The sequence below is a fragment of the Catharus ustulatus genome, chromosome 2, assembly GCF_009819885.2.
Source record: "Catharus ustulatus isolate bCatUst1 chromosome 2, bCatUst1.pri.v2, whole genome shotgun sequence".
In the NCBI taxonomy this organism is placed as follows: Eukaryota; Metazoa; Chordata; class Aves; order Passeriformes; family Turdidae; genus Catharus; species Catharus ustulatus.
This window is the reverse complement of record NC_046222.1, coordinates 21,757,198-21,784,536: the sequence shown is the minus strand read 5'-3', so window position 1 is coordinate 21,784,536 and position 27,339 is coordinate 21,757,198. Positions and strand designations below refer to the sequence as shown.

General features: G+C 38.8%; 1 protein-coding gene across 4 annotated transcripts in view; it reads left to right on the top strand.

The window, feature by feature from the left end:
* Positions 1-27,339, top strand: part of NME7 (NME/NM23 family member 7) — a 90,645-nt gene that overhangs the window by 14,282 nt on the left and 49,024 nt on the right. For all 4 annotated transcript variants that reach the window (XM_033053420.2, XM_033053419.1, XM_033053416.1 and 1 more), the window contains 5 exons: positions 3,218-3,384; positions 8,411-8,521; positions 12,147-12,197; positions 14,590-14,797; positions 18,106-18,211. In XM_033053420.2, the coding sequence (XP_032909311.1) occupies positions 3,218-3,384; positions 8,411-8,521; positions 12,147-12,197; positions 14,590-14,797; positions 18,106-18,211 (643 nt within the window). The remainder of the gene's footprint in view (positions 1-3,217; positions 3,385-8,410; positions 8,522-12,146; positions 12,198-14,589; positions 14,798-18,105; positions 18,212-27,339) is intronic.

The window sequence follows — 27,339 nt, the reverse complement described above, 5'->3', positions numbered from 1 at the left end:
GAAAAGAAAAGCAAAAATATGAGTTCACAGTGAAGCATATGGAATAGCTTCCACATTTATTTTTTTTTTCTTTCTTAAAGCTTGCTTTGGTGTGGAGAGATTAATTTTCACAAATCTGTTTTCATTCAATCTCCACTTGGGCTTCTGAATTGAAACTCAGCAACACTGGCCTACTGCTTGAGAAGAGCAAGCTGAAGCTAATTCCAAACAGGAGAATAAGCTTCAGAAGGAATTCCAGAAGTCTCTGAAGAGTAAAATGTAAAAGAGTCTTATCAAAGTAGAGGAAATGGTAAATTTGGTTTAATGAGAGATAGGACATTTTGGACAGTGGGATCCAAATCTTTACATCAATGGTGCTTGCACAGACCTTTCTGACTTGTGGTTCATACAACTAATCCAATTGCTTATTGATAGCAGTGAAAACCAGCATTTTGTAGTGGCAGGCATGTAAATAAAAATTTAGTATGTACTGTAAAGATAATCCTCATGCCAACCAATGCTTTGTGTGTCCTTTTAGGATGGAGTAAATGGCATGGGCTAGTCTGTTCTGATTCTTAGTCAAGAGTCTAAGAATAGCCTAGATTTGGATATTCACTATGGATATTTGAATATTCATTATCAAATTTTAACTTTCCTGCTATAAAAACCAACTGCAGAAATAAGAAATCTAGTGGAATGTGCCTTTTCTTACCCAAGCTGCTCCTCATTGAAGCAATAAAACCCAGCTGTGTGAGAAGATGCACTTTGCACTGATTACTAAGTTAGTTCTTTGTACAATGTCTGTATGTGCACAATTTTCAAAATGTAAGGTTTCTAATTTTTATTTCCCAGAGATGGTTTAGCTGATCAGTCAGGAACTGTAATAATCTTCCTACATAACCATGTGTAGGCTGGCAAAATTGCTGTTCATTTCACCTACATGTCTCAAAACGAAGAGCTTCCAAGGTGTTCTTGAGCTTCTTCATGCAGTATCTATTTCTTGGCAGACTTTTTGCACTTTGTTGGTGTACTCTTAGGTTAAAGTAGCATGGTGTGTACACAGCCATAGACTACATGTGAGCAGAAGTTAAATGAACAAAAATGTACGTGAACACCCTTAAGAAAAAGAATATCTCAAAATCACTTTTGGGAGTGAGTTTGTGGACAGATACTACATTTAGAATTATTTTCTGGATTTTAAAAATTATTTCTGCTAAATCTGGTGGGTTTTTTTCCTTTATTGCTGCCTAATTCTTCTGCATCTTTTAGTACTTTCCTGAGGAGATGACAATCTGCTCTTACCTCTAATATATCTGAGAGAAGCGAGGTGATGGGTATGAGCCAGCTTTTCCCCACAAATGAGGAGGATGTTTCATCCCCTTTCCCCCATCCCTGACAACCATTCTCCCTTATCACACACCTCACCTGAGGGTAGAGCAGAGCTCTTAAAGGCTTGTGTTAAATGAAGTCCTGAGCTTCTTTTTTTTCTGCCTTTCATGTCTTGGTTGGTGAAGTAGAATGACAGTGGGAATAATGAGAGAAGTTTGCAGCTTGCTTTGCAACTGTAAGAAGGTAGCATAGATTTTTGTCCAAGGACAGCAAGCAGTTCTTTCAGTCAAACTGGATCTCTTGCCAGAGAGGCCCTGTTCTCCGAGTTTTCCAAAGTTAATAACTCTTGGGGAATTCTTAAACCCTTAATAATTTTTCTTTCTACGAAAGATATTCTAAATAGAGAGAAGAAGTCTTTAAATTGATAGATTTTTAGCAGAGAAGTATTTTGTTTTGGATAATTTACTTCTACATGTACATGGGCAGGAGTGGAACAGTCCAAATAGTTTTATATTTCTTCTTCTGTGGCTTATCATTCACTTTATAAAAATGTGTTTTAAAGAGATTCAAAAGTCCACTCTAAAGAAGGACCCTTTAACACAGGTAGATCCTCTCTTCTTGAGAAGAGAGAAACACCTTGGTGTGCCTTTCTAGCAGCCATTAGTGAAATAACCAAGGAAATACTCAGATTTTTGGTCAAGATATTGAAGAATTTGCTTATGGTTGAGACAGTTAATAGGCTTCCTGGCAAAATCCAGGAGAAAACAAATAGCTAAATTCGAGTTGATTTCTTTGATTTTTTTTTTACCATGTTGTTATTTCACTCCCTACTGCACTTGAATACTGAACACTTAGTAGGAGCATGTGTGAGGGGCTAAGGATGTTTCAGCAGGGAAGGATTTTTCCTTATAATCATGCCTCAGCAGAAGGAAGTATCAAAATAATTTGCAATTCTTTAATCTGCAAAGTTTTGGCTATCCTGAAAACAATTACAATCCTTCTAACCTTCTAACAAAACTGTATTCATATGTTTCAGAACATGGAATTTTCCTCTTAAATTTTTTTTCCCCTCCGAAATTTGTGGGAATTATGTTCTTTCTTTTAATGGTATTCTAGTGAATGCACCATTGCAGTGGAGGACAGCACCTGTAGATCAAGACAGACAGAGGAGTTTGCCTGAGGAGGACAAAGCTCTTCCTTTCATAGGCTTCCCCTTCCCCAGGAAATGGAAGGCATCTGTAATATCTACTTGCAGTGAAGAAACTGTTCAGCAGGTTGACTTCCGTGCTTTGCCAGCCCACCCAGAAAACTGCACATTAATGTCTGGCTTCTTGCTTGGAATGATGATACATAAAACTGAATTGTCCTGACAGGCTTTTGAGCTTGCAGCTCTAGGCAGTGAGAACATCTCATCCAAGTGTTGCAATCGTTTCCCTGTCCCTAATGCTGTCTTATGCAGTCAAATAGAGCATAATATCACTGGAACGATGCCCTGAAGAGGAGACCTGCCAGTGTGTGTATCCTGATCGTTCTGGTGCGAGCCACTGAGCCGTGAAACAGCATGCATGTGCTGGGGGAGCTCTCAGTGAGACTGGGCAGAGGCATCCACCAGGCACCTGAACCTTTTATCACAGCTTGAATTAGAACAAGCAAATTACAAACAAAAAAAAAAATCAAAGATAGCTGTTGGCCTGAGACGATTTAAATGGAATAAAATTGTAATTGTGGTTTAGTCTTCTAGGCTTTCTTGGTACACCTGTAAGTTCAAAGGGCTTGGAATTAAATTGATTAAGAACAGATTCAATCCCACATACTGTGGAAGTTTCAGACAGTAGAGTAAAGATTAAGTTGAGTTTGCCCACAACTAAATCTCTTGCTGAGGTAGATTTTGATCTCGTTTTTGCTGCAGTATGATGTGAAGAACCGTCGCACGTTTCTGAGACGCACCAAGTATGAGAGCTTGCACCTTGAGGATCTCTATGTGGGCAGCAAAGTCACAGTTTTCTCCCGGCACCTCACCATAGTGGACTACGGGAATCTATACACCTCTCGCAAGCTTGGCAGCCGCAAAGAGAGGTAAGAAGGGAAGTGGGTGGAATCTTGTGGTTGGGGTTTCAAAGTAGATGTTTGCTAGAAGTGAGGTTTCTGTATTAGTGTGGGCAGAAGAGGAGATGGCCGCATGTTTGCGTGCAGTTTGAAGGGATCTGATTTTCTGATGGCTGCAAAGAAGCAAAGTGGTACCTGCTTGTGGTACCACTACAAAGCCAGCTTCTCTGTGGTCTCAGCTGCTGGCTCCCCTAGGTATCTTGGGAGAGAAGAGGGGGGGAGGAAAATTGGTCCTTTTCAGCTTTTTACTCAACCAGGGAAGGCACCCATAGGGCTCTTGTGATTTGTGGATTCTCCTGGGGCACAATTGATATGGTAACTGATGTGTACTGGGCTTGAAAGGCCTACACCTTATGAAGTTGCAGCTGTCTTTCTGGGATCTGTGCAGAAGCCTAGTGACGCACCAGTCTGATCTACTCTCTGTTAGTAATAAATGAAAGTACTGGGGGGACCACTCCCATTCTCTGTTGTTTTCTCTCACTATGGAGATTATTTCTGAGAATTTTTTTCAACTTTTCTTAAGCTCCATGTGCATGAGGACAGAAAATAATGTGAGAATGTCAGTAAAAATTGCAGGCTTGTTTTTAGTTTGTTTATCATGGATGAAGTTAAGACTCATAATATTTTTCTGATTTAAAGACTTGCTTCGAAGAAGACTTTAAGAAACCATCTGAGAAAAAATATCAGGACTAAGAATATGAGGACACTAAGGTTAATTTACAAGAAATTTAGATCTGGTTTAATGGCAGTGCAGATAATCTCTGAATTTGCAAATTAATACATTTTTATAATTTCCTCCAACCCTTTTGAAAAGAGCACAGAACATTTTCTTAGTGAGCCTTAATCACTTGCTCTCTTGCTCCCTCCCAGTAAATGGATTTGTTTTGAACTCTTTTTGGAGAGTTGTACATAACCAGACACAGAGGAAGAGCTGCATGTTTTAACACACATCTTTGTCTTAACTGCACAAAAAAATTGTTCTGAAAGTGCCTGCCATAGTATCTTTCAAGAGTTCTAGTACTTCTCCAAGCTGGGGTTGGAATGGTGAAAAAGCAGCAAAGGAGCACACAAGGGGATGGATTCTGCATATGTGGCTACTTTTTTTGTTCCTCAATGCAGCTTTGGGTAAATTACATCTTTATATCAATGTAAAGTTGTGTATTTCCTGCTCTGCCTAAATTAACATAATTCCTCATGCTTTTGCAGTGCTCATGCAGTTATACCAGGAAAAGGCAGCTTATGATAAAATGACATTTTCTTGTAGGAGACTCTGTAGTCTACACGACAACACTGTAATTGTGTCAATTAAGTGGTTGGTCTTGGGATGAGGCAAATTTTTTTACTGCTCTACAAAAGGAAAAAAGGCATTTATGACATGTCAGTTGTTTGGAAAACATTTTAGGAATGTTGGCTGAAAGATAACATATTCAAGTGATGTTACATATGCAGAATAGCCCAAAGGAACGTAGTGAAAGGTGCCTTACTCAGGCAAGGGATTCTCAAAATCTAGTTTCTTCACAGAAGCTTTCACTGAGTAAACAGGGTCATATTAAAAGAGTTTCCTTGGGCAAAACAGTTGCCTGAGGAAATGTGAGTTATTTGTCTTTTTGGCCTGTTCCTAGCAGGTTTTACAACACTTATTAGATGCAATAAGATTTTTGCAATGCATGATAATTCCCAAAATAATCTGCAGTTGGAATTATATTAATAATTTTAAGGTTACTGTATGAAGCAGAATATTTCTTGTGTCTTTTTTTGCCGTTGTACTGTACAGGACTATTGGCAGATCAGTTCAACTTTGAAAATCCATTCTTTGGTCACTCAATGTGTGCTCATGCAGGCTCAGCAGAGGCCTTTGAGGAAGTCTGTGGAGTGAATATAAAAAAAATATTGGATGTTTTTAGTTAAGGACCTTTATTTTTGTCAGAAAAATAAGTGACTGTGACCCTAGGTACATGACATACAAAACAGTGTAGAAAAAGGCTAGATTCACACAGGCTTTTTCTAGAATTAGGCTAGAATTATTAGGACAGTTCTATTTCAGTTTCTATACCTACTTCTCTAAAGTCTTGGGTCAGTTTTTAAATATTATTGTATTTAAGTGTTCTGTATTTCTCTTCCCCTCCCAGTGTATCATAAGAAAAGTGACTAAAATGGTAAAGTGAGCATGTGCTTCCTTACAGTGTGCCACATAAGGAATCACTGGCATAGGACAGGGCTTTCTGTTTCTGCAACCTTTCACTTGTGATCCTGGGTGTTTTTAACCTGAGGTAAACATTTGTCTGACTAGTGTGTCCTGTGGTAAAGTAGTAAAGTAGAGTCAGTATCACTGTTATTGAAAATGATGTTGGAAGACTTGTGTGTCACCCAGAAATACTTGTGTTCTGTTATGATTGGGATATATTATTCGTATGCTTCTAGTCATTGATGTAGCCAGCATTTCTTCCTCTACAAGACATAAGCTACTATACGTGCAGAAGTCCTATTATTAGAAGAAAGCAGGTCTCAAAAGCATAGTCACAGCATGCTTTGTGCATTGTTCCTTTGATCAGTTTTCATGTTATGTTTTTTCAGTATTCATTGCAGTGCTGTCACACAGTCCCTCTGAAAATATAAGCAAGCTTCTTTCTCCTTGGTTCCTAGACGTGAAACTGTTTTCAAGTCTACACTGCAGACTGCATCATGCTGAACCCCATGAAATGTATTCCTAATTAAAACTAAAAATAGGGCACATTAATCAAAATCCAATCTCAGAAACAGTCTTCAGTATCCTGAAGTATGCTTTTTGTATCCTGGTTACTTCTGAAAAGTTCACACTGAAATATTAAAGTTTAAATATCAGTGTTAGACAAAAGATATTACAAGGATTGATCATTGCACTTCGTATTAATTTCTTCTAGGTAAGTTGCTTTGTAATGCAATATTTCTTTGTAAATTTGTAGGAATTACACTATTACTAAAACCCTTGAAATTAAAAAGGGGACAATTTATTTCTAGCGTTACCAGTCTATCTCAAACAACCTGTGTAATAACATGAATTCAAAGAAGTGTTCCTTGAGGAAATGCAAATGGTGCTGGAGATCCCATTCCAGAGGTTTGATCCTTATTGTTTGTGGGAAATGACAGTGTTGAGAACCTCCTGTGCCAGGATGCAAGCTGTGCATTGTGTGATTCTTATTGGTCAAACATGCAGCTGCTCCTCCTCTTGGGCCTCAATTCACACTGTACATCCTGTGGTAAGATAAATAATATCACGTAATGAGGTGGAGCTGTGAAATCCTTGGGGAAGAGTGGGACAGGCTGTAAGGCTGAATGGAGTATGCTGGCAAACTGTGTTCAGTGCTGGTGAGAGGTCGACCTTTCCTGATCTGCAGATGGGGCTAAATGAACTTTAGCCTGCACTGCAGTGGACTGAAGCACTGAAAACTGAAGTTTTGGTTGATGCTTTAATGCAGTTTCTGTCTGCAGCCTTAGTCCATGAGTCCTTCTGTATCATACTTCCCTGTGGGTCTGTGCCTGAGGTGCTCTGTGAATAGAAGCTTCATGGTGCTTGAGGAAATCTGTTTCTGGGCTCTGAAGGTCATCTACGCCTCTCCCTTAGTTGATGATAAAATGTTACATATGTTCAAATCTTCCTGGTTACGTTTCCTGGTCCTAACACCTCCCTTGCTTTACATTTGCTGTGAAATAGTCTATCTCCTGCCAAAGCATCTGTCAGTCTGGGGTCACTTAAGGTTCAGAGTAAACGTAGTGGAAGTTCATCCATCTCCTGTAATCTCAGCGTGTTTGCACTGGCTGGAATATATTGCTGCTAACCTAAGGGTTGCTTTCCATGCTGTGCTGGTATATAAAATAGGAAATTTGCAGTTATTTGTCTTTCATTCAAAGAAGTACTGCAATAAAAAAATCCATCTTGGGGAGTCTTCTTTATTGGAAATAGAGTAAAAGATGGAAACTGCTCTTTCGGATTGTCAGAGACGTGATTATTCTGAGATGCAGGGTTGAATAAATCTGTTGGTTTGTAAGCCAGGCACATTTGAAGCTGACTCACCACAAGATGAATGCAAATAGAAAATGCAATTTTACAGACCTTCTTTTTGTGCTTGTTATTTCTGATTAATAATATGTTTAGTGCTGATGGTGTTCTTGGTGCTATGCAAAGCTCGCTAATAAAACAGTCCTGGCCCTGGGGATGTACAGTGTGAAAAGATAATTACCTAGAAGACAGGATGTACTTGGAAACAAAGATGTGCGGGAGAGTGTAGAGATTTTTGGATTGATGTCCCATAGAATATAGAATATAGCTGTCAGTCAGTATAAGAGGTGGAATACCTCCTCTGCCATCCTTTTATTGTTTCTATTAACAGTGTCAGCTATTTGGCATGCACATTCTATACCATGAAGTTTTTATACTGTACCGTGCACAAGAGGATCTTCTCACTGAGGACTTCAAATATTTAAATATTTATATTAATAAAACAACTGTTTAAATTTTATGGAAGAGGTACATATTTAGGTAATATTTTTAAATAGGCAATTTTAACAACTTCAGTTTTATGTATTTGTTTAACATTAGGAAAAAAGGGAGCTGAGCAAGCATAGGGAGAGATTAACAATTAAATTGTGTTCGAACCCAGAGTGAGGAGCTGTCGAGATACCAATTAGCTCAGGAAGTAGTCACATTGTATGTTCTGAGAGCAAAGGGAGAAGTTGGTGAATAATAACTGCTGGTGGAACACTGTGAGCTGACTTGGGTTAGAAAGCCAAGAAAATTACAATGTGCAAAGCTTGTTCTTATCAGAATAATGTGTTGCCTAGGCATTAAGGAACAACATGGAAATTGATGAGACACTGGGATAGTGAATATGTGACTGTGACAAAATTTCTCTCTTTGATGTGCTGAGTTTTGTCTGAATGTGAACCCAACATGCACACCACATGCTCTGAGGAAAATTGTGTTGGCTGTATCTCTCTACAATATTTTTTTCCTCTCCAGAACGCTGGCTTTGATTAAACCTGATGGAATGCGTAAGATTGGAGAATTATTTGATATTATTATTAATGCAGGATTGACAATAACAAAGGCCAAAATGATGCTGCTTTCAAGGTAAGGGATTTTTAAGGTTAGCTGTATTGTATCTAAATATTTATGAAATTAAGAATATTCTCTAAAGCTATTATTTTGTGTTGTCCGTGTGTCAGATCCATTCCAGTGAGTAAGAGAGGTAACTCATGAAACTCATCAGTTTCATAATTCTGTAGGTTTCTGAATGTAATTAGAGGTTTAAGCTAAGTATTAAAAAGTGCTGTGCAAATGAGTATGGTGATGAAATATGTCACATCTGTATGAACTCAGGGTGGCTACCATAGCTTTAGCAATCCAGCAGTGTTTACTACTGACATGCTGCATGTCCTCACCTCAAGGCTTCCTCACACAGATATGACATATTGCTTGTTGTAATAATGTTGTCTTTAAAGTATTTGGTTTGCTTGCTCTCAGTAAATCTGTTGTCTTAATTTGTGCTCTCAGATTTGTGCTTTTTAGTCACTGTAAATCCTAAGCAAAGCAAATGATCTGATGGTGCAGGGTTGGACATTTTGCTCATGCATCTTCCTAATCCCCCAACCTTCAGTGTTCTCCACTTCTTATCGAGCCCAAAGATTTAAAAGAAGGCGAGCTTCAGTGGAAAGAGAACATAATTAATTTACTTTAGAAGACTTTCCTAAAATTACTGCATTATTTCTTCATTGCCGCTTTGCCAAACCTATTAGTATGCAACATGTTTTTGGAAAGAAAAGTGATCTGTCTTACCTAATACCATTTTAATGTGTTCTTATTGCTTATGTGTGAGGTCAGAAACAATTTGCTTCACTTCAGAACCTTTTTGGCTTTCTGAAATTCTGATTAAGTAACTGTAAGACTTCCTTCTCTTGTCTCTGCATGCACCTGCTGCAATGTCTCATGGTACTGGTCCCAAATCCTCCATCCAAGAACTCCAAATCATGAGTTCAAACAGGTTTCGAATGTTTCTTTAAAATTCATAATGTCTTTCAAACTAGCTTTTTTGTGCTTCCACTCTCTTGCAATCTGAGAGATTTGATCCTGAAGTGTTGTTTTGGGTGGTGCTTTATTTGAGTGTCTGTCTGAGAAATCAAACTATTGAGCCCAGTCACGTGCTTAGAGTTTACTCACATGGAAGACAAAAAGGAGACTTGAACTTTTATTTTTATATTGCCTACTGCAATATAAAAATTTCTGGTTGTCTTGTATAATTGAAAGTAATTATTAATAAGCACAAGACTGGGTTGTGATACTGAATGTATTTAAATAGTGTCTTGAGTATTTTGTGGTTTCTTTGCATAGTATCTACTCTGTTTCTTGGGACTGTGCCATTTTAGAATGATAGAACTATAGCTTTGCCAAAGTCTTCTACCCTTAGATTTCTGAAGGCTTACTTGTTCAAATCATCATAATCTACTGCTTTCTTTAAAGGAATTATTAACAACATTTATCTGTCAATCACTTTTAAGTAGATTCATGCCTTCAGTAAAAGTTGTAGCCAAGATATGAAAGTGTGGGCAGGCACTTACTTTAGTCTCTTCCTTTATCCTGTGTCAGTTCAGTCTTATACATAGGTGAACACTGTTTTCCATTATTTGAAAACAGAGAATGATAATGAAATTTAAAAAGGAACTAAATTATACAATACAACTGCACTTTGGTATTTATTTCAGTGGGAATTGTTAACTGAGTAGTACAGCTCAATTTGTTCCAGGAGCAGATCTCTCAAATACTTCTTTGCAATTAGAAATGGTAATACTTTATCTCTTCACATACCTTTTTTTTGCTTTCCAAAATTATTTGGTGAATTGCTTTCAGAAGAGGATTTTTTTTGTGAAATAATGAGTTGCAGGCAAACCTTTTGCAGAGTGCAGGCTTGAAGCATGAAATTGCAAGAGTTCCTGTGTCTAGCATAATTTTTACATCATGCTTCTGTCTTAGTTTGAAATAGAAGGGAAGCATATTTACTATATGGTTAATAAAAATATTTTGGATTTTGTATGGCTCATACTTATACTGAACTAAAAGCAACAAACCAGGAATTATTCATTTTGATAAAAAAAACTGGAGAAAAAAGTGACTGTTCAAACATTGATAAATGTTAAGAAAATTAAATTCTTCTTAGGTTCTTCTTGATGTTATTTGTTTCCTCTGGCAATATTTGGTTTAAGTCTGGACTGCAAATGGGTGAGAGACATCAAAAGTTCCATTTCAGATGACGGAACTATGCCTTTGTTCATACCTGGAATTTGTTATTTGAAAAATATGCAGGCAATTTCTGTCAGTAAAGAGAGCTGCTCAAAATGAGCAAAACTCATGAAGACCAGAAAAAATCAGAAGACAGTGCTGCAGGTAAAAACAACTTGCCAATTTGGAATCTCTTAGTCACCCTACAGCACTGCTTTGATTATGGACTTTTTACCCAGAGCAGAGATCAGCAATATTGCTTTCTTTCACCTGTCAGTCCTCTTGAAGAGCTTGTCCTTCTCTATGAATTCCAGCTTCAGAAAGTGGCACATACCAGGATTTGTAGCAAGCCAGTACTGAGCCTATGTTCTCAACAGGAATTCTGAAGCTGCAAAACAGCAGGGTTAGAGCTGAAAAACTCTGTGGATTTTTCTAGCTGTTGCCATGCAGATAAAGCAGTTCAGTAAGCAAAACATGAGAAGCAGCTGGGGAAAAAGACAGGGGCTGGTGGAGTGAAAAGCCACAAAATGGTGCATCCATCAGTGGATGAATGGTAGCTCTGCACTGTTGCGGTCCCTATAACCTGTGTAGTTGGGTAGCTGAGCCCAGTGCTGGTAGGAGCATGGCTGTGGCATTGCAGAGCTTGGGAAGTGCCACCACTCTGTCTGAAAAGGACATTTTTTGCTTCCAGCACCTCAGGAAAGGCTGAGTAAGGCAGCTGTGCTACAGACACGCTGGGTTTGCCTGGTAGCCTGTATTTGCCTGGCAGTGTAAGGAGACCCCTCACTGCAGAAACCCCACTGCTTTGGAAGAAAGCATTGTGTAGTCACTGCTGTGTTCCCCGAGGAGACATGCAAGACAAAATTGAGTTTTGAAGTGTGAAATTGTGAGAGAAATCCAGTTTTAATATGGAGAGCATTGTGCTGCCTATGCAAATTGTGAGATTTGAGGACACTGAATGGAAACTGAGTTATGCAGTATTTTGTTAAGCACTAGTTTAATCAAACACTAGCCTTGATAAGTGTTCCAATGGAGCATATAAATTGTTTGTTTATACTTTAAAACCAGACTTCACTCAAAACTTCACTCAAACTGATGAATGGTGAAAGTAACATAACAGCAAATGGCCTAGCAAAAAGGTGATTCTGCTGCATTTATTTCTCAGTCTGGGAATGTGGAGTGTGGAGACCATCAATGACCCTGAAATGGGCTTCAGTAATTCCTTCTCAGAGCAGGAGCATAAAGAATTGTTAGCTATACTGGTAGCCACACTAAATGTGACAGAAATTTAATGTAGTTTCTGTTATTGGACATGAACACCCAACAAATTGTCGAACTTAGGAAGACATTGCCTGTAGAAACATGTTTATGAATGATATTTGAATGAATGAGAATTGTGGTTTTCTTGGGCAGGGGGAGTTATATATATTTATATCTGTGTATATATATATGTATAGTTATATCTGTCTTTTTACTTTTCCAGAAAAGAAGCAGCTGATTTCTATGCTGATTATCGAGCAAAACCTTTTTATCAGTAGGTATATCAATTTCAGCTTGACATGTATTAAGCTTACTTACTGAATGCATGAAATTCATTTACTATTTTTTATATCACAGGACCATGGGAAAATCAGAGCTTGTCTTAGTTGAGTGGAGCCCTTTGCAAAGCATGCACCTTTTCTTCTTCCTCCAGGGAGAGATCCTTATTTCAGCTATTCAGGGTTTTAACTCACACTTTTTACAACTCAGTGGTATCAGGGAAATGTCTTTTGTCTCTCAGAAGTGAAAATGCTCCTAGCAGGGCAAAACTTCAAAGCTAAGAGAAGGGGTATCTTCAGGATCAGGGTGGAGCTTGCAAATAACGAGAATTAAGGGGAACACTTAGTTGTAAGAATTGATTTGGTAATGAGTACCCCAAATCATAAATAACTGAAAGGATAGTGCATGGAGTGGTTTTTACTGTACTGCTACCCTTGGACAAATGTCAAACTTCCATGATGTTAGACTGCTCCACCTCACGTGAGAAACCTTAGTCTTTCCATAACTGACCAGATGGATGCTTATGACCCAGAGACTGAGTCGTTCTTACTTTCCCTGAAAGAGCCAGCAACTTTCTTTTCCTCCCTCTCCATTGAACATTTTGCTTCTTTTAGAAAGAAGGTGCCTTGTGTTTTTCAGCCATGTTGGTGCCTAGGTTTGTGCTGATGTGGTTGAAAGACCTGGTTAAGTGCTGAAATGCTTGAGAATTAGCATTGCCAGCTGCTTGCCAGCAACAGCAGCTGATTTGTTGTGGGTCCAAACTCAGAGCCCTTCAAAGAGACGTGGCCCCAGGCTATGTCTGACCGTGTTGCCAGTCAGAGGATGAATGATTTGGAATTGCCTTTTCTTTGCTGAGTAAGCCTGCTTGAATACGTTGATAAATAATCAAGAATTTTGCCTGCAGTGTTATTTCAGATATCTATCTATATTAATGCTAATTGTCTGAGGAACTGTAGCCTTTGTCCACTGTAATGTGCCTGTCTCCCATCCTACAGTCCTACTGGCTACATTTTCTGTATAGGATTTTTCTCTAAATTAGAAATAAATTGCTCTAGAGTATTCCAAATCAAATAGATACAAGAAACTTCAAAGCAGTAAAGTGTGAAATCTACGACTCATTTATATTTGATGTTGTGTCGTATCTTTAAATTCAGATTTAGTTTGCAAGTTCACTAGTCAATGTAAGTCTAGTGAATAGTAAGGAAAAATAACAATTCTATTGTTTGGAAAATAATGGTTTTCATATTAAAGAATAAAAAAAAGAATATTCAAGGATTAGTCAGCACAGCAAATAGTGTTGTAGAAATTGCTTTTTTCTTAGAAGTATGTGCACTATTTAGCTGTTCTAAACAAGCAAACTGACCAACAGAAAATTAATTCCCATAGCTTTTTATTGTGTTGTTTGTTTATATAACTTTTCATGATTTTAATATTGTTTCTTTTTCAAAAACCTACTAGGATTTCTCTTCTCTTCTTGGCCAGTGATCATTAGGAAGAAGGTTGTTGAAGAAGCATGCACATCCACAATTATAATTGTGTAAAGCTCTTCTTTTAAACAAAGCAGTACAAAAACCAGAGACAATGTTCGCCTTTGTTGGTTCTGTCCAGACTAAACAGTTAAAAGACAGGCTTATAGGTCTGCATGTTTTGTGAAGATACTGAATTATAGTTATGGTGTTTTGTTTAAATTGTTTTAAATTGAATGTTTGGGTTACCAATTTTGGGTGGTTGCTTTCTATTGTGAGGTGGTCAGGACAGGAGGCAGGCTGCTCCTGACAACCTCTTCTCCTTGCTTGGATTCATCCCATTAAAATCACTTGAGTTATGCCAAGATATAATAGTGAGTAAGTACTTTATCCCATGCAAACTTTTCCACTCTTTCCCTTCTCTCCCACTTTGGGCTTTGGCTGGGCAAAATTCATGGGAGAGATCTGTGGGGCAGTGGAAAAATTCAGCTTGAAAGCAGTGCTGGTGTTCTGTCAGTGGGGTACACATCCAGATCATTTATGAGTCTTGAAATGCTGCTGTGCAGAAGAGGAAAGCTTGGGAATCATTCCTGTCAGACAGGTGGTTACTGAGGGTCTCTCTTTCATTGTTAACAGGACGTCAATACTGATCCTTTAAAAATTATTTTGAAATCTGAGACTCTACAGAGTAACTTGAGTGAGCTTGAGTTATCTACATGTTGGGTTTTTTCCTACAACCATAATAAGGGAATGTCTGCACATGACTTAATCTAACCTCTTCCTCAGACCAGAGTCAACTTCAAAGTTAGATGAGGTTGCTCAAGATCTTGCCAAGTTGAGTTCTGAGCATCTCCACAGGATCATGTTTTTCTTGGTTTTAATTTGTAGCATGGATCACCATGTGCTGTTTCCATTTTGCAGTGAGCTTCTCCAGTTAATAATGAGTGGTCCCATTCTTGCTATGGAGCTCTTAGGAGATGACGCAGTGAGTAAATGGAGAGCAATAGTGGGGCCAGCAAACCCTACAGAAACTGAGAGCGATACACTGGACAGCATCTCAGAGAGCTTTGGACATTGTGGCCTCAGAGATGCAGCTCATGGTCCGGATTCAGTTGCTTCAGCTGCTAAAGTAAGTTTTTGACTCTTTTCTTGACTGAGGTTTACTTTATCTGCTAACAACCAGATTAGGGATTTCTCATTTTGTTTCCACACTTGAGTTCAGAACTAGTTTACATATTCTTCATGGCTCCTTTTTAGCATGGAAAAATAAACTATCTGAAAACAAAAATCTTGTTTATCACAAAGGTGAATCAGGGTGCTTTGATCAGGAGAGCGTACCTGGTCATTTTTAGTGTCTCCTGTACATCACAATAGTAAGTTAATTGCATAGTCTGTGTAATCTACCTATAGTCTACCAATGTTGGTCATAAAAAGAAAGGGATTAAACAATTAAATCCTTTTGTGCCTTCTTGTGTTTCACATATTTGCTCTCCTTCACCGCTCTCACTAGTGCTCTGCTTGCAGCCTACATTGCTCTTATTGTTCAGAATGAAAAATTAAAAACCCAGCCACTTTGTAGTGCTTTGAGAGGTAACACTGTGGACATGGCTTTGAGGAGTTTGGTTCTGTTTTGCTTTGTTTGCAGTATTTCTTTTCTCAGTGCTAAGAAAAAGCCCTGTGACTGGGTAATAGATATTAACATTTCTGTAGAAGTAAGGTGACTTTTGTGTGCATTGTTGTTAGATAGATATGCTGATAAATGATGGCAGGAATAAAGTTTCTTTCATGGTTGATTGATGTGTTGCTGTGGTGTCTCAGCTGTGGACTACTTTAGCTGGGGAAAGATACCAGTTGCTGCTTCCTTAATGTTAGTTTTCCCTCTGTTTAAATTGGAACAGCTGCAGTAGCACAGCTGGAGAGAGAACTGCCTCCGAATACCTAATGAGCTGCTGAGTAGTGCATGCTAGAAAATGTGCACAGACATCATACCCTGGTGGTGAGGGCAGCCTCTCCTTCTGGTGCTGTTAGGCTGACTGCAAAGTATGGGCAGTTTTCTGCTGGCCAAGCATGCACCTTGCTGCTCTGCACTTGTGCCTGAGCTGCTGGATCCTCTCCCTGTGCCTTCAGGTTTTGTCAAGAAATCAGATGTTGGACATGAAGTACTTTTTCTGCTGTCTGAATTGATGAACATGTTGCAGACTCAGAAAGAGTTTGGATAAAAGTGATATTTTCTGGTGAAGGAGAGTTATAGTCAGCAACCACTTTGGAGTTCTGGCTAAATAGTTAGATGTCTTCAAATATAAGGGTGAAAGTTTCTCATTTTTGCTGTGTACTGCCATGACAACTGCGCCAGCTTCTAAACTGAGAGTGTAGGAAAGAGTATCTCTTAGCATAAATTCTTGGTACAAGCATAAGTGTGTGCTTAGGTTTTAGTTTGTTGTTTTTGTTGCATTTCATTATTTTTGAAATGCTGTCTGAAGGCCCTATTTATCTGCAGCTTTTTTATGACACTGAGATTATTTTGCTGAGCCATCTGTAGGTATGTGCATCTTTGTGGTGTTACTGATACCTATCTTTAATAAATCAAGCAAAATTGTGAATTTAGTGCCCCTGTGCCTTTATTAATTTAGTAGGCCTAGTATTATAAGGCTGTATAGCAGTTGCTATGGAAACTAGTTGGCTGTGCCTGCAGAAAATTTGCTGAAAATAAAGAAATAAAAGATAAAGGGACCTAAATGAACTCTCCTGACAAAAATCTGAAGTCTCAACCACGTTTAATGAATGTATTTTCAGCTGAACACTTAGAGTGGAAAGCTACATTGTTCTTTTGATGGCTAAATGACATTTGAAAGTATGTCTCGGATACACTCTAAGCTGCTGTCTCTCTACAGGCCAAATTTTGTAATTTCTTTAGATTTAGGCAATAAAGGGTAAGGAAAATAGTATTTATTTTTTTTAATGCTCCTCAAGATTATAACTTGACCTTTCATTATGCCAGTCCTTCAGCATTATTGAGTTAATTTTCTTTTATTAATTTTAATGGATAAAAATCAGTGTAAAATATTATACATATTTTACTGCCTTTTTCTGGCTGCTTCTTTTAGAGTAAATAGCAATTAACAGAGTGGGGCAAGTTCTTTGAATCATGCAGCATTTTATCAGTAGAAGGAGGTAAGGAATGAACCCAATTGTCTCAGGTGTGCCCACTTAAAATATGGTTTATTTGCCAGCAGAAAAACAAAGGCCCTTTTTCCTTCTGTTGAAAGATCCATTGTCCAAGATCCAAACCTCAACAAGTTTGAATTATGTAATTCTTCAAGAAGGGATTACAGAAATTGTTGAAGTGCCATGAGCTAAATATGAGTCTATTCCATTTAAGTTGAGCTAGTAAATTAAGGGAGACAATTCCAGAAAATAGCCTTTAGCACTGCTACTGTTATACAGGAAAAAGTCAAATACATTTGGTAGTAGTATTTCTTCGATGTAATTTTTTGTCTTAAATAGAAATATATCAATTCTCTTGCTGAATTTTACCAATAGGTATGAAATGGTACCTGTGTTTAGCACATTTGTTAATTGGCAGATTGTGTAACGTGTGAATAATGGTATGGAAAAGTGTGAAGCTGGCAGTGAACAGCGAAAAAATATCACTGAGGAAAGAAATCTGACTACCAAGTTCACCCTAGTATGGTCTAAGACCCAAGGTATCTGATAGCTAAATAATGATGGTGGGAAGAAAGAGATGGAAGGCAAAAAGGTTCCTTTGATTTATCTGAGAAATCAAAGCAGTTAAGTTCATGAAGTTCAATTCAGTAAGACTTTTTAAAAAATTATTGGGCCAATAAGGTATGAGAAGTGACTCAGCAATTTTAGAGAAAGTTTAATTGTTTAAGAAGAAAGGAAAAAATATAAAGAATTTGGAAGGAGGTCAGTTTTGTATATGGAAAAAAAGCATACTGAGAAATGGATAGTAGTTGTATTTTTTCTTATATAATGGAAAAGATTATTTGCAAAAAAGGAAAAATAAAATATGTGTAAAAGGGACCGGATTTGGAAAGTTATTGAGGAAAAGGAGAGAGCATTGGTGAAACTGGGAGCACTTCTACCAAATGATGGTTGCATCAGCATTTTGAATGCTCCGAGTGTGAACAGGTTGCATTGCAGAGCTGAAAAGGAAGACATTGCAAGAAATACTCCAATCTGGTTTTTATGATTGTAGCAATCATCTTTTGATTGTAGTAAATCATCTTTTCCCCAGAGGGGAAAGATACATTTGACATAATATTTTAGGGAAGAAGTATTTGTAGAAAAAAAAAAAATCTGCGCTAAAGGTTTATCTTCTGTGATTATGCATACTTCAGATGTTGTTATTTATGATAATAGCTGATGTGTGCAGCTAGATCAATCTAAAATGTGTTTAATTGCAATTGTTTTCAGGAGCTGGAATTGTTCTTTCCGTCCAGTGGAGGTCGTGGACCAGTCAGCAGTGCAAAATTCACAAACTGTACTTGTTGCATTATTAAGCCTCATGCTGTTAATGAAGGTGAGCAATGCAGATTGCAGAGGAGAAAGTAGTGTGTGTCCATTGTATCCATGATCATTCCTCTTCTTTTGGGGAGAATGAGACTGCCTGAGCACAGGGTGTATTTCACAGTACCTGCAAAGCTTGCAGACACATCGTCTTTTTTGCATGTTTAGTATTTCTGCAGTTCATTTCCGTGAAGAGTGAGTGGGTCGTGCTTTCTATGCAGATACTTTTCACTTCAGAATAAGAAGGGAGAGGCAAAAAAGAGAAGGATTAAAACCTACATGAGGTTTGATGTATCTTACTGTGACAGCTTCCCATGTCCTTGCTCCTGTCTGTGCAACATAGTCACCTGCTGGAAAGAGGTTAGCATCCTTCCAACAGAGTGAAGACAGGATACCTGGCCATCCAGGGCCCTCCACTCAGGCAGTAGCCCATCAGATTAAAATTATTCACATGGGAGATGTGTACTGTTACGAATCTTGTGCTGCTGAATTCAGTGGAGATAGAAAGTAGGCAAGGCTGGTTTATGAAAGTGAGCCAAAGACCTAAAGCATTTGGTGGATTCTGTGATGCTTTCTGTGCTGGAGAATGCCCTGGGAGTTTTCCATATGAATATTGGAAATGTTTAATGCTCTACTGTTACTGTGCAAAAAACCTTGCTTGTGTGTCCTGTACTTAGATCCAGGAGCATGTGTAGGAGCAGTGAGTGCAGTAAAATATTTTGACTCAGGCTATGAAACAGTATTTTTGAATGCAGAATAAATATCACTATGTGAGAGCATAGAGTTTTTTCTTAGTAAGATGCGGAGCACAGTGCAACATTTTAATCACTTCTTTGTGGATAGCTTAAATGGAAACAGCAGAAGTGGCTGGAGCAGTTTCCAGGCCTTTCACACCTCAAGTGGGATGTCTGGAGAGCTTGCTGAAACAAAAAAAAAGACTTTCACAAGAAGGACTTTCGTGGTTGCTACTGATAATATGCCTGTTATCTCTTCCAGACCCTGCATGGTATCTGCTACTGATAAGTCTGCCATGCAACAAAGACATCGCGTTGTTCCTTTTACAGAAATATGGGCAGCAGCTGGGACTATGATTTTTACCTAGCTACATGTTTGCAGAGGACAAATTTTTCTGTGGCAGAATTGTTAGGGTCCTTCATTTGAGTGCAAAAATAGCAAAGTGGATAGCTTGGACTGTTTTTTTTTTAAGACTGAAGATAAAATTTCTATTACATATAGAGACTCAGACTCTTATCTTAGTGAGCTCAGGTTTTCTCTCCCTATTTTTAATCTTACTCATCTCTGTAGATTTCCTAGTGTCCTGTCTGCTCCTTCTTTTTTCTTTAACTTCTCTGAATTTTTCTGAGTTACCAACAGACAAATTGTGACTCTATTTGCACATTCCTCTGGGAGTGAGTGCCTGTAAGAGGGTGAGAGTGTTGAGGAGAGGAGGTGTGGATGTAGGTAAACAAAAAATGTATGTGCACATCCTGCTTTGCAGTGTGAGTGCTAGTTTTAATGTCCCCTGTGTAGTCTTGAGGTCTTACAGAGCCTGAGGTCTTTGTGTCCCCTATATAGTCCTTTTTCTCATGACACAGAGAGCTGGAAAGTCAGAGGACAGTTGCCAAAAAGCAACTAAAATTTGAAAGACAAAAAGTGTACCTTGTGTGAGCATTCTCACTCCATGCAGCTGTCATTACTGCACTCAACAGAATGAAGAAATCAGAATTTACTTTTCTAAGTCAGCAAAGTGTTTTAATGCTTTGTTGTGGTTTAACTGTGGCTGGCAACCAAACCCCACAAAACCACTTGCTCACTTCTGTGGGACTGGGGAGAGAATCAGAGGAGTAAAAGTGAGGAAGCTCATGGGTTAAGATAAGAACAGTTTAATAAGTAAAGCAAAAGCTGCACACACAATCAATCAGGTAAGTGGAAACACTGGAGAGGAAAGGAAATCCTGTGTGGCCTTCAGTGGGGAAAGGTGGTTTGGCAAAGCCAGAGGCATGGAGAGAAAATCATGTGGGTCAAAGCAACAGAGCCTCTTTTGCGTTGGAGTTTTGATTTGTGCTCTACAAATTTTCAGTATTGAGTATCTAAAAATAAACCTTTTTGCAATTTCCTGTGCACTGCTGAGGCTTTGAACTTGGCTATCTAATTACCATGAATATAAGCTGCTCATTACCTATTTACAATTACATGAAGTTTCACTTACGTACTTGAGTTTATACAGAGATGTAGTCTTTATTTCTGTAGAGACATTTGACTGAATTAATGATTTGAATTTTGCATTCTGGCCCTTTTCCGCAGTGTTTGTTTTTCCTCCAGAGTCTGTTGCATAACTGATTCCTAGAAGGAAAAATTTTCCTGGTTTTCTGTCCTGGAAGATGATTTGCTTTAATGGCATCTGTAAACTAGGGTGCTTTTTAGTGAATTTAATTTGCTGACAAAGGCTGGATATAATCTCTATGCTAGTTAATTCTTGGGCAGAATACTCTCTTAGGGAGTGACTTTGCCACAGCAATCTGGTTCTTATCTAGTGTTAAAGTAGAGGAAAATCACAGTTGGTTTTATCTCTGGACTTGCTGCCTCTCTCCTGAGGCAGGTACAGAAGTGTCTGGTCCTAGGCAGCTGCAGCAGTGCAGCCCAGCCAAGCACAGCAGGACCTGCTGCAGTGCCCAGGCACCTGAGAATTCCTGTAAGCGGGAGTGTCAGCATGTCTGCCAGGCTGCAGGGAGCCCTGAGGCCTGATAAGGGGTGTTGGGGGACTAAGGTGGAGTTTAACCTCAGCTGTCAAGAGTGCAGGTAATGCTGGAGTGATGGCATCGCTTACCCTCTAGAAATGTGTGCCATGCACATCTCTTGAAGAAGTAAGGCCATAGCTATTTTGTTAGTCTGGTGTCAGCATAATGCCTTCTGTGGAGGGTCAGAAATGGGTAGGCCATGGAAGGTGATGTAACCCAGAGCTCTGGAATAGACAGCTTTAACTCGCTGGTGGCCACTCCCAGTGGAGATGGAGAGCTTCCCTGGCTGGCAGTGGTGAGGTGGTTGTAGTTTAATTTTGAAGAGGCTTTGCAAGATCAGTCCAATTCCTTTTCACTGAGAGCTAGAAGAATGCAAAAGCAGCCTGATGCTACTCCAGACAAACTTGTTCTGACCAGGGTTGCATCTGGGAGACATGATGTAGTTTACCCCTCTAGAATACGTTACACATCTCAGTGTCTTTCGGTTTTCTTCTCTTTTCCTGAGACCAGTTTTCAGTCAAGGCATGTGGTAATTAGTAAGCACAGCTCTAAGATTGTATGCTTAAGTTGTTTAATAATTTGAAATTTTTAGTGTGGGTCTGTGTACTGTAATCTTCCTGCTTCTTGTGCTTCTGATACTTGAGATACAAAAATCATAGTTACAATCACTTAGGCAGTCTCTTTTTGTAATTCCCCTCGTGTTAGTAGATCTGGAGGTAATAGCACTGGTGCTCAGAAGCCAAACTTGTAAATTCACCGGAATGGATAAACATCAGTTTAATGCCCTTAGGACAGTTATGATTCGACTGTTTTGTGAGCAGAAATAGCACCCTATAGATCACTGGGTGGGATTAACTTTTAATATTTTTCTGTGTAATAGTTTAGTCATGTTTACTGTAGGAAGTAGACTTTAGTAATTCATGACTCGTTTCAAGTTTCTTTGATGTGGCTTTTAGCTTCTTCCTTGGAAAAATTAGCAGGGGAAAAATTTTAAAACAATGATGATCAGGCTGTAAAGGCTAAGGTCAAAAGTCTGTAATATGCAAACTGAAAGGTCTGCCTAGAGGCAAGGAAACCTCTATGGTTTTGAGAGGTCCTAGGTATGAGACTAACTACCCAGAGAGGTTTGCTCTCCTTGTATGTGTTAAGCTTGAGATTTTGTTCTAACATTTCTCGTAAGTTAAATCCTTTTTCCTCTTAATTAAAACAAAATACAGTGATGTCTTCCACAGTATTCTTCAACTAAAGAAAATTTAAATCTCATAGAAAATAAAAGGAGTAGGAATACAGTAATTTCACAACCATAAGGTGCACCGGACTATAAGGTGTACCCCCCGGGAGTTGGCAAAATTCGCAACTTTGTAGATCACCGGACTATAGGGTGCACTTTTTTTTTGCAGCGAGGCTCTACCCCCAGCTCCCTCCACGCGGTTGCTGACCGAGGCTCCACCTCAAGCCGGCAGCCATTGGACCCCAGGCCTGCCTGTACCCGGCCGGGGCGGTGCTGTGGGCCCCCAGGCCCGCCTGTATCCTGCGGGGCTGGGGCATGCCCGCCGCCCGTCTGTGCTGCCTCACCGGGGCCAGGCTGTGGCCGCTGCCACTCCGTGCCGCCTCCACGGGGCCAGGGCGTGCCTCTGGAGGGGCAGCTCCGCCTCCACGGGGCCAGGGTGTGCCTCTGGAGGGGCAGCTCCACCTGCACGGGGCCAGGGGGTGCCTGTGTAGGAGCCCTCCTGCCTCCACGGGGCCAGGGCGTGCCTCTGGAGGGGCGGCTCCACCTCCATGGGGCTGGGATATGCCTACCGCCACTCTGCCCCGCCTCCACCTGGCAGCCATGGCCCTACCGGCTCCCCCCGTGGCTCACAACTCTCACTTCCGGGTAGGCAAATTTTTTGAACTTTGTCCGTCAGATAAGGCGCACCGGACTATAAGGCGCACTTCCGGGTTCCGGGGAAAATTTTAGTCAAAAGGGTGCGCCTTATAGTCGTGAAATTATTGTACCTTCTTGTCAAGTGGAAAAGATACTGTGTGGAAACATGGTTTTAGACGTGTTCTGAGTGGATGATAAAACTTAGAGAGTTCTTCTATATTAACTTAGTAGCTAGTGAACAACTTTAGAAAGTTATAGAAATTTACATTGATTAACAAAACATTGCATGACAGGAATTCATAAGAATAATATTTCCTTCTTTATGCAAAGGCAGAAAAATTCCAATTGAGAGAGTGGTTTGTAACTCCAAAGACAAACCTGGATGTGACAAAGAGAATATCAAGGATGGTAGCGCAGTCTCAGGCAGGTATAGAAACAAGGTTTACTCTTGTAGAATGTTAAGTGAATTTATTGTGTGAGAGACAGTGAGGAGAGGACTGTAGTGGATTGTAGTGGATTATCTGACTGCAGGCAACTGAAGAACTATCCTGGCACAAAATACACTGTTGCCCTTTGAAAGAGAGAAGGTGTCACTTGAAAATGTCCAGTTCACCCTGTATAATGCTAAGTATACTTACATATGTATAGTTAGGAAATGAAATAAGTTGGGGGAAAAAAGAGGATGGTATAGTAGAGATACAAATCTATTATCACTCTTAACACTACTTATCCATTTCATAGCTTTTTCTCAAGATAATTTGTATTCATTAGATATGAAAACTCTGGAAATTGTTCTCTTTTATTTTACCCTTTTAGGCATATGTTTGAGTAAGTAAGTATTTTTATTTTCAGGAGACCTAGAATTAGAACAGGATTTTCAGAAAACTGGTTTGAGAAAAAATGAGGAGCGCAATTTTCTCATAAGTAGTCTGAAAGTACATCTTCTGTCTGTGATAAGTGTGCAGATAATAGAAGGGTAAATGCAGATGCTGTGGAGTTTACCTCATTGTAGGCAGAACCTTTCTCTGTATTTTGTCTACAAGACTGAGTGCCAGCCTTGATAGACTTAACAGTTTGAAGTTTAGAAGGAATTATTTGCAGATAGAATATGGAAGTGAAGAAAAAACCATGGAATGAACACAAATCTTTGCAGATACTTCAGCTGCAGGCATTCTTTTGTAGACAGATTTGCCCAGGGAGAAGATGTATTTATGTCAAATGAAATGTGGTTTGTTTCTTAATGTTTTTCTTGAATATAAATAATATATAGGGTGTTGAAGCATTTGGTGGTGTCTAGTGGTGCTGGCGTTTTTTTGGTTGGTTGGATTTTTTTCTCTTTAGAGATACTTGGAAAAAAGTGATTAAAATGAAAACAACCTACTTTGCCACTTCATCACCATTTTTAGAATAAAAAAAATTTAGCTTTCATGAGATCAGTCATCCATACACTTCCATCTGTGTTTTTAGTTCTTTGCTGTAGTATTAATGATGGATATTCCTTGCCTGGGATGTTTGGTTTTGAAACCAAACCCATAGTGTTTCTCATTTATTTCTGCCTAAAGTTTTAGCACCTTGGCATTGGCTTCCCAGCTTAGACTGATTCTGGTTTTCAGTGACTAGTGGGGAAGTGACATCTATTTTTTTTGAAGTATGAAAAATAAATTTTACATTCTAATAGATTTCAGTAGGGGAGGAGGTGAACTGAATTTGAAAATCCTGACAGTTTGAGACAGAAAGGAAGAAGAGGAGATACACTTCAGAGAAACAGATCAAATGGCACAACCAATCCTTGTTGAAGCTCATAAGTATCCTCCAACTGAAAAAAATGTATTTGCTGGTGTATTCAGTAGACTTATATTGGTGGTGTTGAGGTTACTGGAAATCATCTCTGTGCAGGGATGATGGTATTAACGTTTAAAAAAAGAGACATTAGAAATGAGTGTTTACTACTGCATTTCGGGATTTTCACTTGTAAAGGGTAGGAGAAAAGTCAGTTTGTAAGAGTGGACCAGGGAATTTCAGGATAGTGAAACTTCTTTTATACCAAGGAAACTGATGAATTAGGAGTATATCATTTCATTGAAATCACTCAGTGGTTGATGGACATATGATGGACATTCACCAGCATGTCTTTTGTGAAGGAAAATATGCTATGTTGATATCTGAATTCTCCAAGTATGCTTTCTCGATAAGGAAGGTAAAACAATGTAAGATAGCCTAATTCACTTGGTTATCAGTGCCTTTGAACAACTTTTTTGCTGTTAGGAAACCAGAATTTTCCTTTAGTGGAGTAAGTTGTATGTTTAGATCTTTACAACGTAGGCATCTGCATAGCTTTAAATGTTTCCCTGAAAGTTGGACTGGACACGAGCACGTCAGATTAAAAGGGCTTTACAAATGAAGTCTTGTCAGGCATCCAGGGGCTAGTTCTAGTCAATATTATCATTAATGGCTTGGATGGGGGAGGACAGAGCATGCTTGCAATATTCACACATGGTACCAAATGCCTACTGAAATTTTGAAGGATATGATTAGAATTCAGAACATTCCTGATGAATTGCAGAAATTATATGATGTGAAGATGATGAAACTGAATATAAACTGCATAGCACTACCTGGAAAATGGAAAATAAATGCACAGATATAAAATAGAGAAGAACTGGCAGGGTATCAGTGAAATGTTTGTAGATAAGTGGTTGGTATAGTGATGAAACAGGCAGAATCAGTGTTTACTATGTACCCACTAGTCTGCTCAATGCTTATGAGAATCCAACTTGTGTATCATGTTCAGTTTCTGGGCACTCTGTTTCAAGGATAACAGAAAAAAAAGAACAAAAGAATAAGAGATTTAGCCAATGAAAACTTGATGGATTTAATGTTAAAACTTGATTTATTTAACCTGAGATGAGTAGGACAGGGATATACAGCTTTCTATAAGTACATTTACAAAATATGACCATATTTACTAAATTAGATGAAAGAAGAGTTAATGTAGTCATTAAGGAAAACTTTGTAGTGTATCACTGGCCTGATATTTGGTGATGTAACAGAATCTGAAGTTACCAGAAATTTTTGAAAACATTTTAGAAAAATGAAAAAAATATGGCCATGTCTAATCTAACTCACTGTACCTTGGAGTAAAAGGTAAATATATTGAAGTTTCTTCTTTTACTTCCCTTTTCAAATCAGAGCGTAAGGAGAAAGGCAAGATACTGGATCTGAAAACAACCAAGGCACAGAATGTAGGAATATGTGATAGTCTTTTGTCAAGTTGAAAATTAATTATAGAGCTTACAGACCTAGAGGTGAGTAAGGACAGTGAGTTGGTGAACCTTCCAGATAGTAGGGGATCCCATGAAGATTTTAACCTCCAGAATTAATGTAATTGACAGTGAAATAGTAGGTTAAAGCTATTGTTTATAATTATGGGCTAATGCACATTCCAAGGAATAATTTTAACCACTTCCTCTCTGTAGCTGCAACCATTTCATGAGAAATCCCATGCACAGTGTTCAGCAGGGATAACCAGAAAAAAGGAAAGAAGTATTACTAAGCTTGTGAATGGTTTGAATTACAATACTGAGTGCCTTCATATAAACAAGTGGTACAGCCTCAGCTAAAATATTATGTTTAGTTTTGTTCACACTTAAGAAATAAGCAAAAATAAATGAAACTCATTTTAGCCATAGAAACATTCTACTAGCCAGAATGATTGACCATAATCTTCTTAAGTGGAAAGAAAAATAAAATTGGAATGGATGTGCTAAAGGAGTACAAACTAATGAGCATCTTGAAAGAAAGAGCAAAGCAAACTGCATATTTCTTTTTAAACTTTCTCTTAACACAAGAACAAAGAAAGAAAACTAAGCTTTTCTGGGTTTGGGGGTTTTTTTGTAGATATGCAGCCATCAGTTTGAGTTCAGCATAACTGTTGGACAGATACTGATCTTTATTCATAATATTGCTTTCTTCAAATTCTCTTCTCTAATGACTCATACTGCCCAGCCAAATTGCTGGATACCTTGTGTAGTCTGGCTATGATCTTTGCCTTGAATTTCTCTATGGGCCTTTGTATCTGAATGCTAAGTGTGACTCTTCCCATGTGTTCCCATGCCAGAATTCCCAGAATGCCTTTTTTTCCCTATGGATTTTCATCATTCTGCATTTATAATGCGCTGTCTGACATTCACATGTGTGGCCTTGCCTTGTTCTTAGCAGTTCAGAAAGCTGCAACTGGAATTAAGTCTTTGAACCTTTCACCCCCTCTGAATCTGTCAGTTCCCATTCTCAGCTGTGTCACGTGCTCAGTCGTTTTGGTTTCAAGGCCCCCTGAGATTACATTTACCTGCATGCATAATTTTTCTTGTGCTAGCACTATCCTGACTTCTGTTTCCAGTAAGGCCGTGGTATCTTTTGTCTTCACTTCTTTAACTTTTGCTGTTTTCAAATGAATATTTTCTGTAAAGGTTTTCACCAGTGCTGCAGTGTTGACAAAGTTCTCCATAAATGCCTGTAAGGCTGCCCTTCAAACTTCTC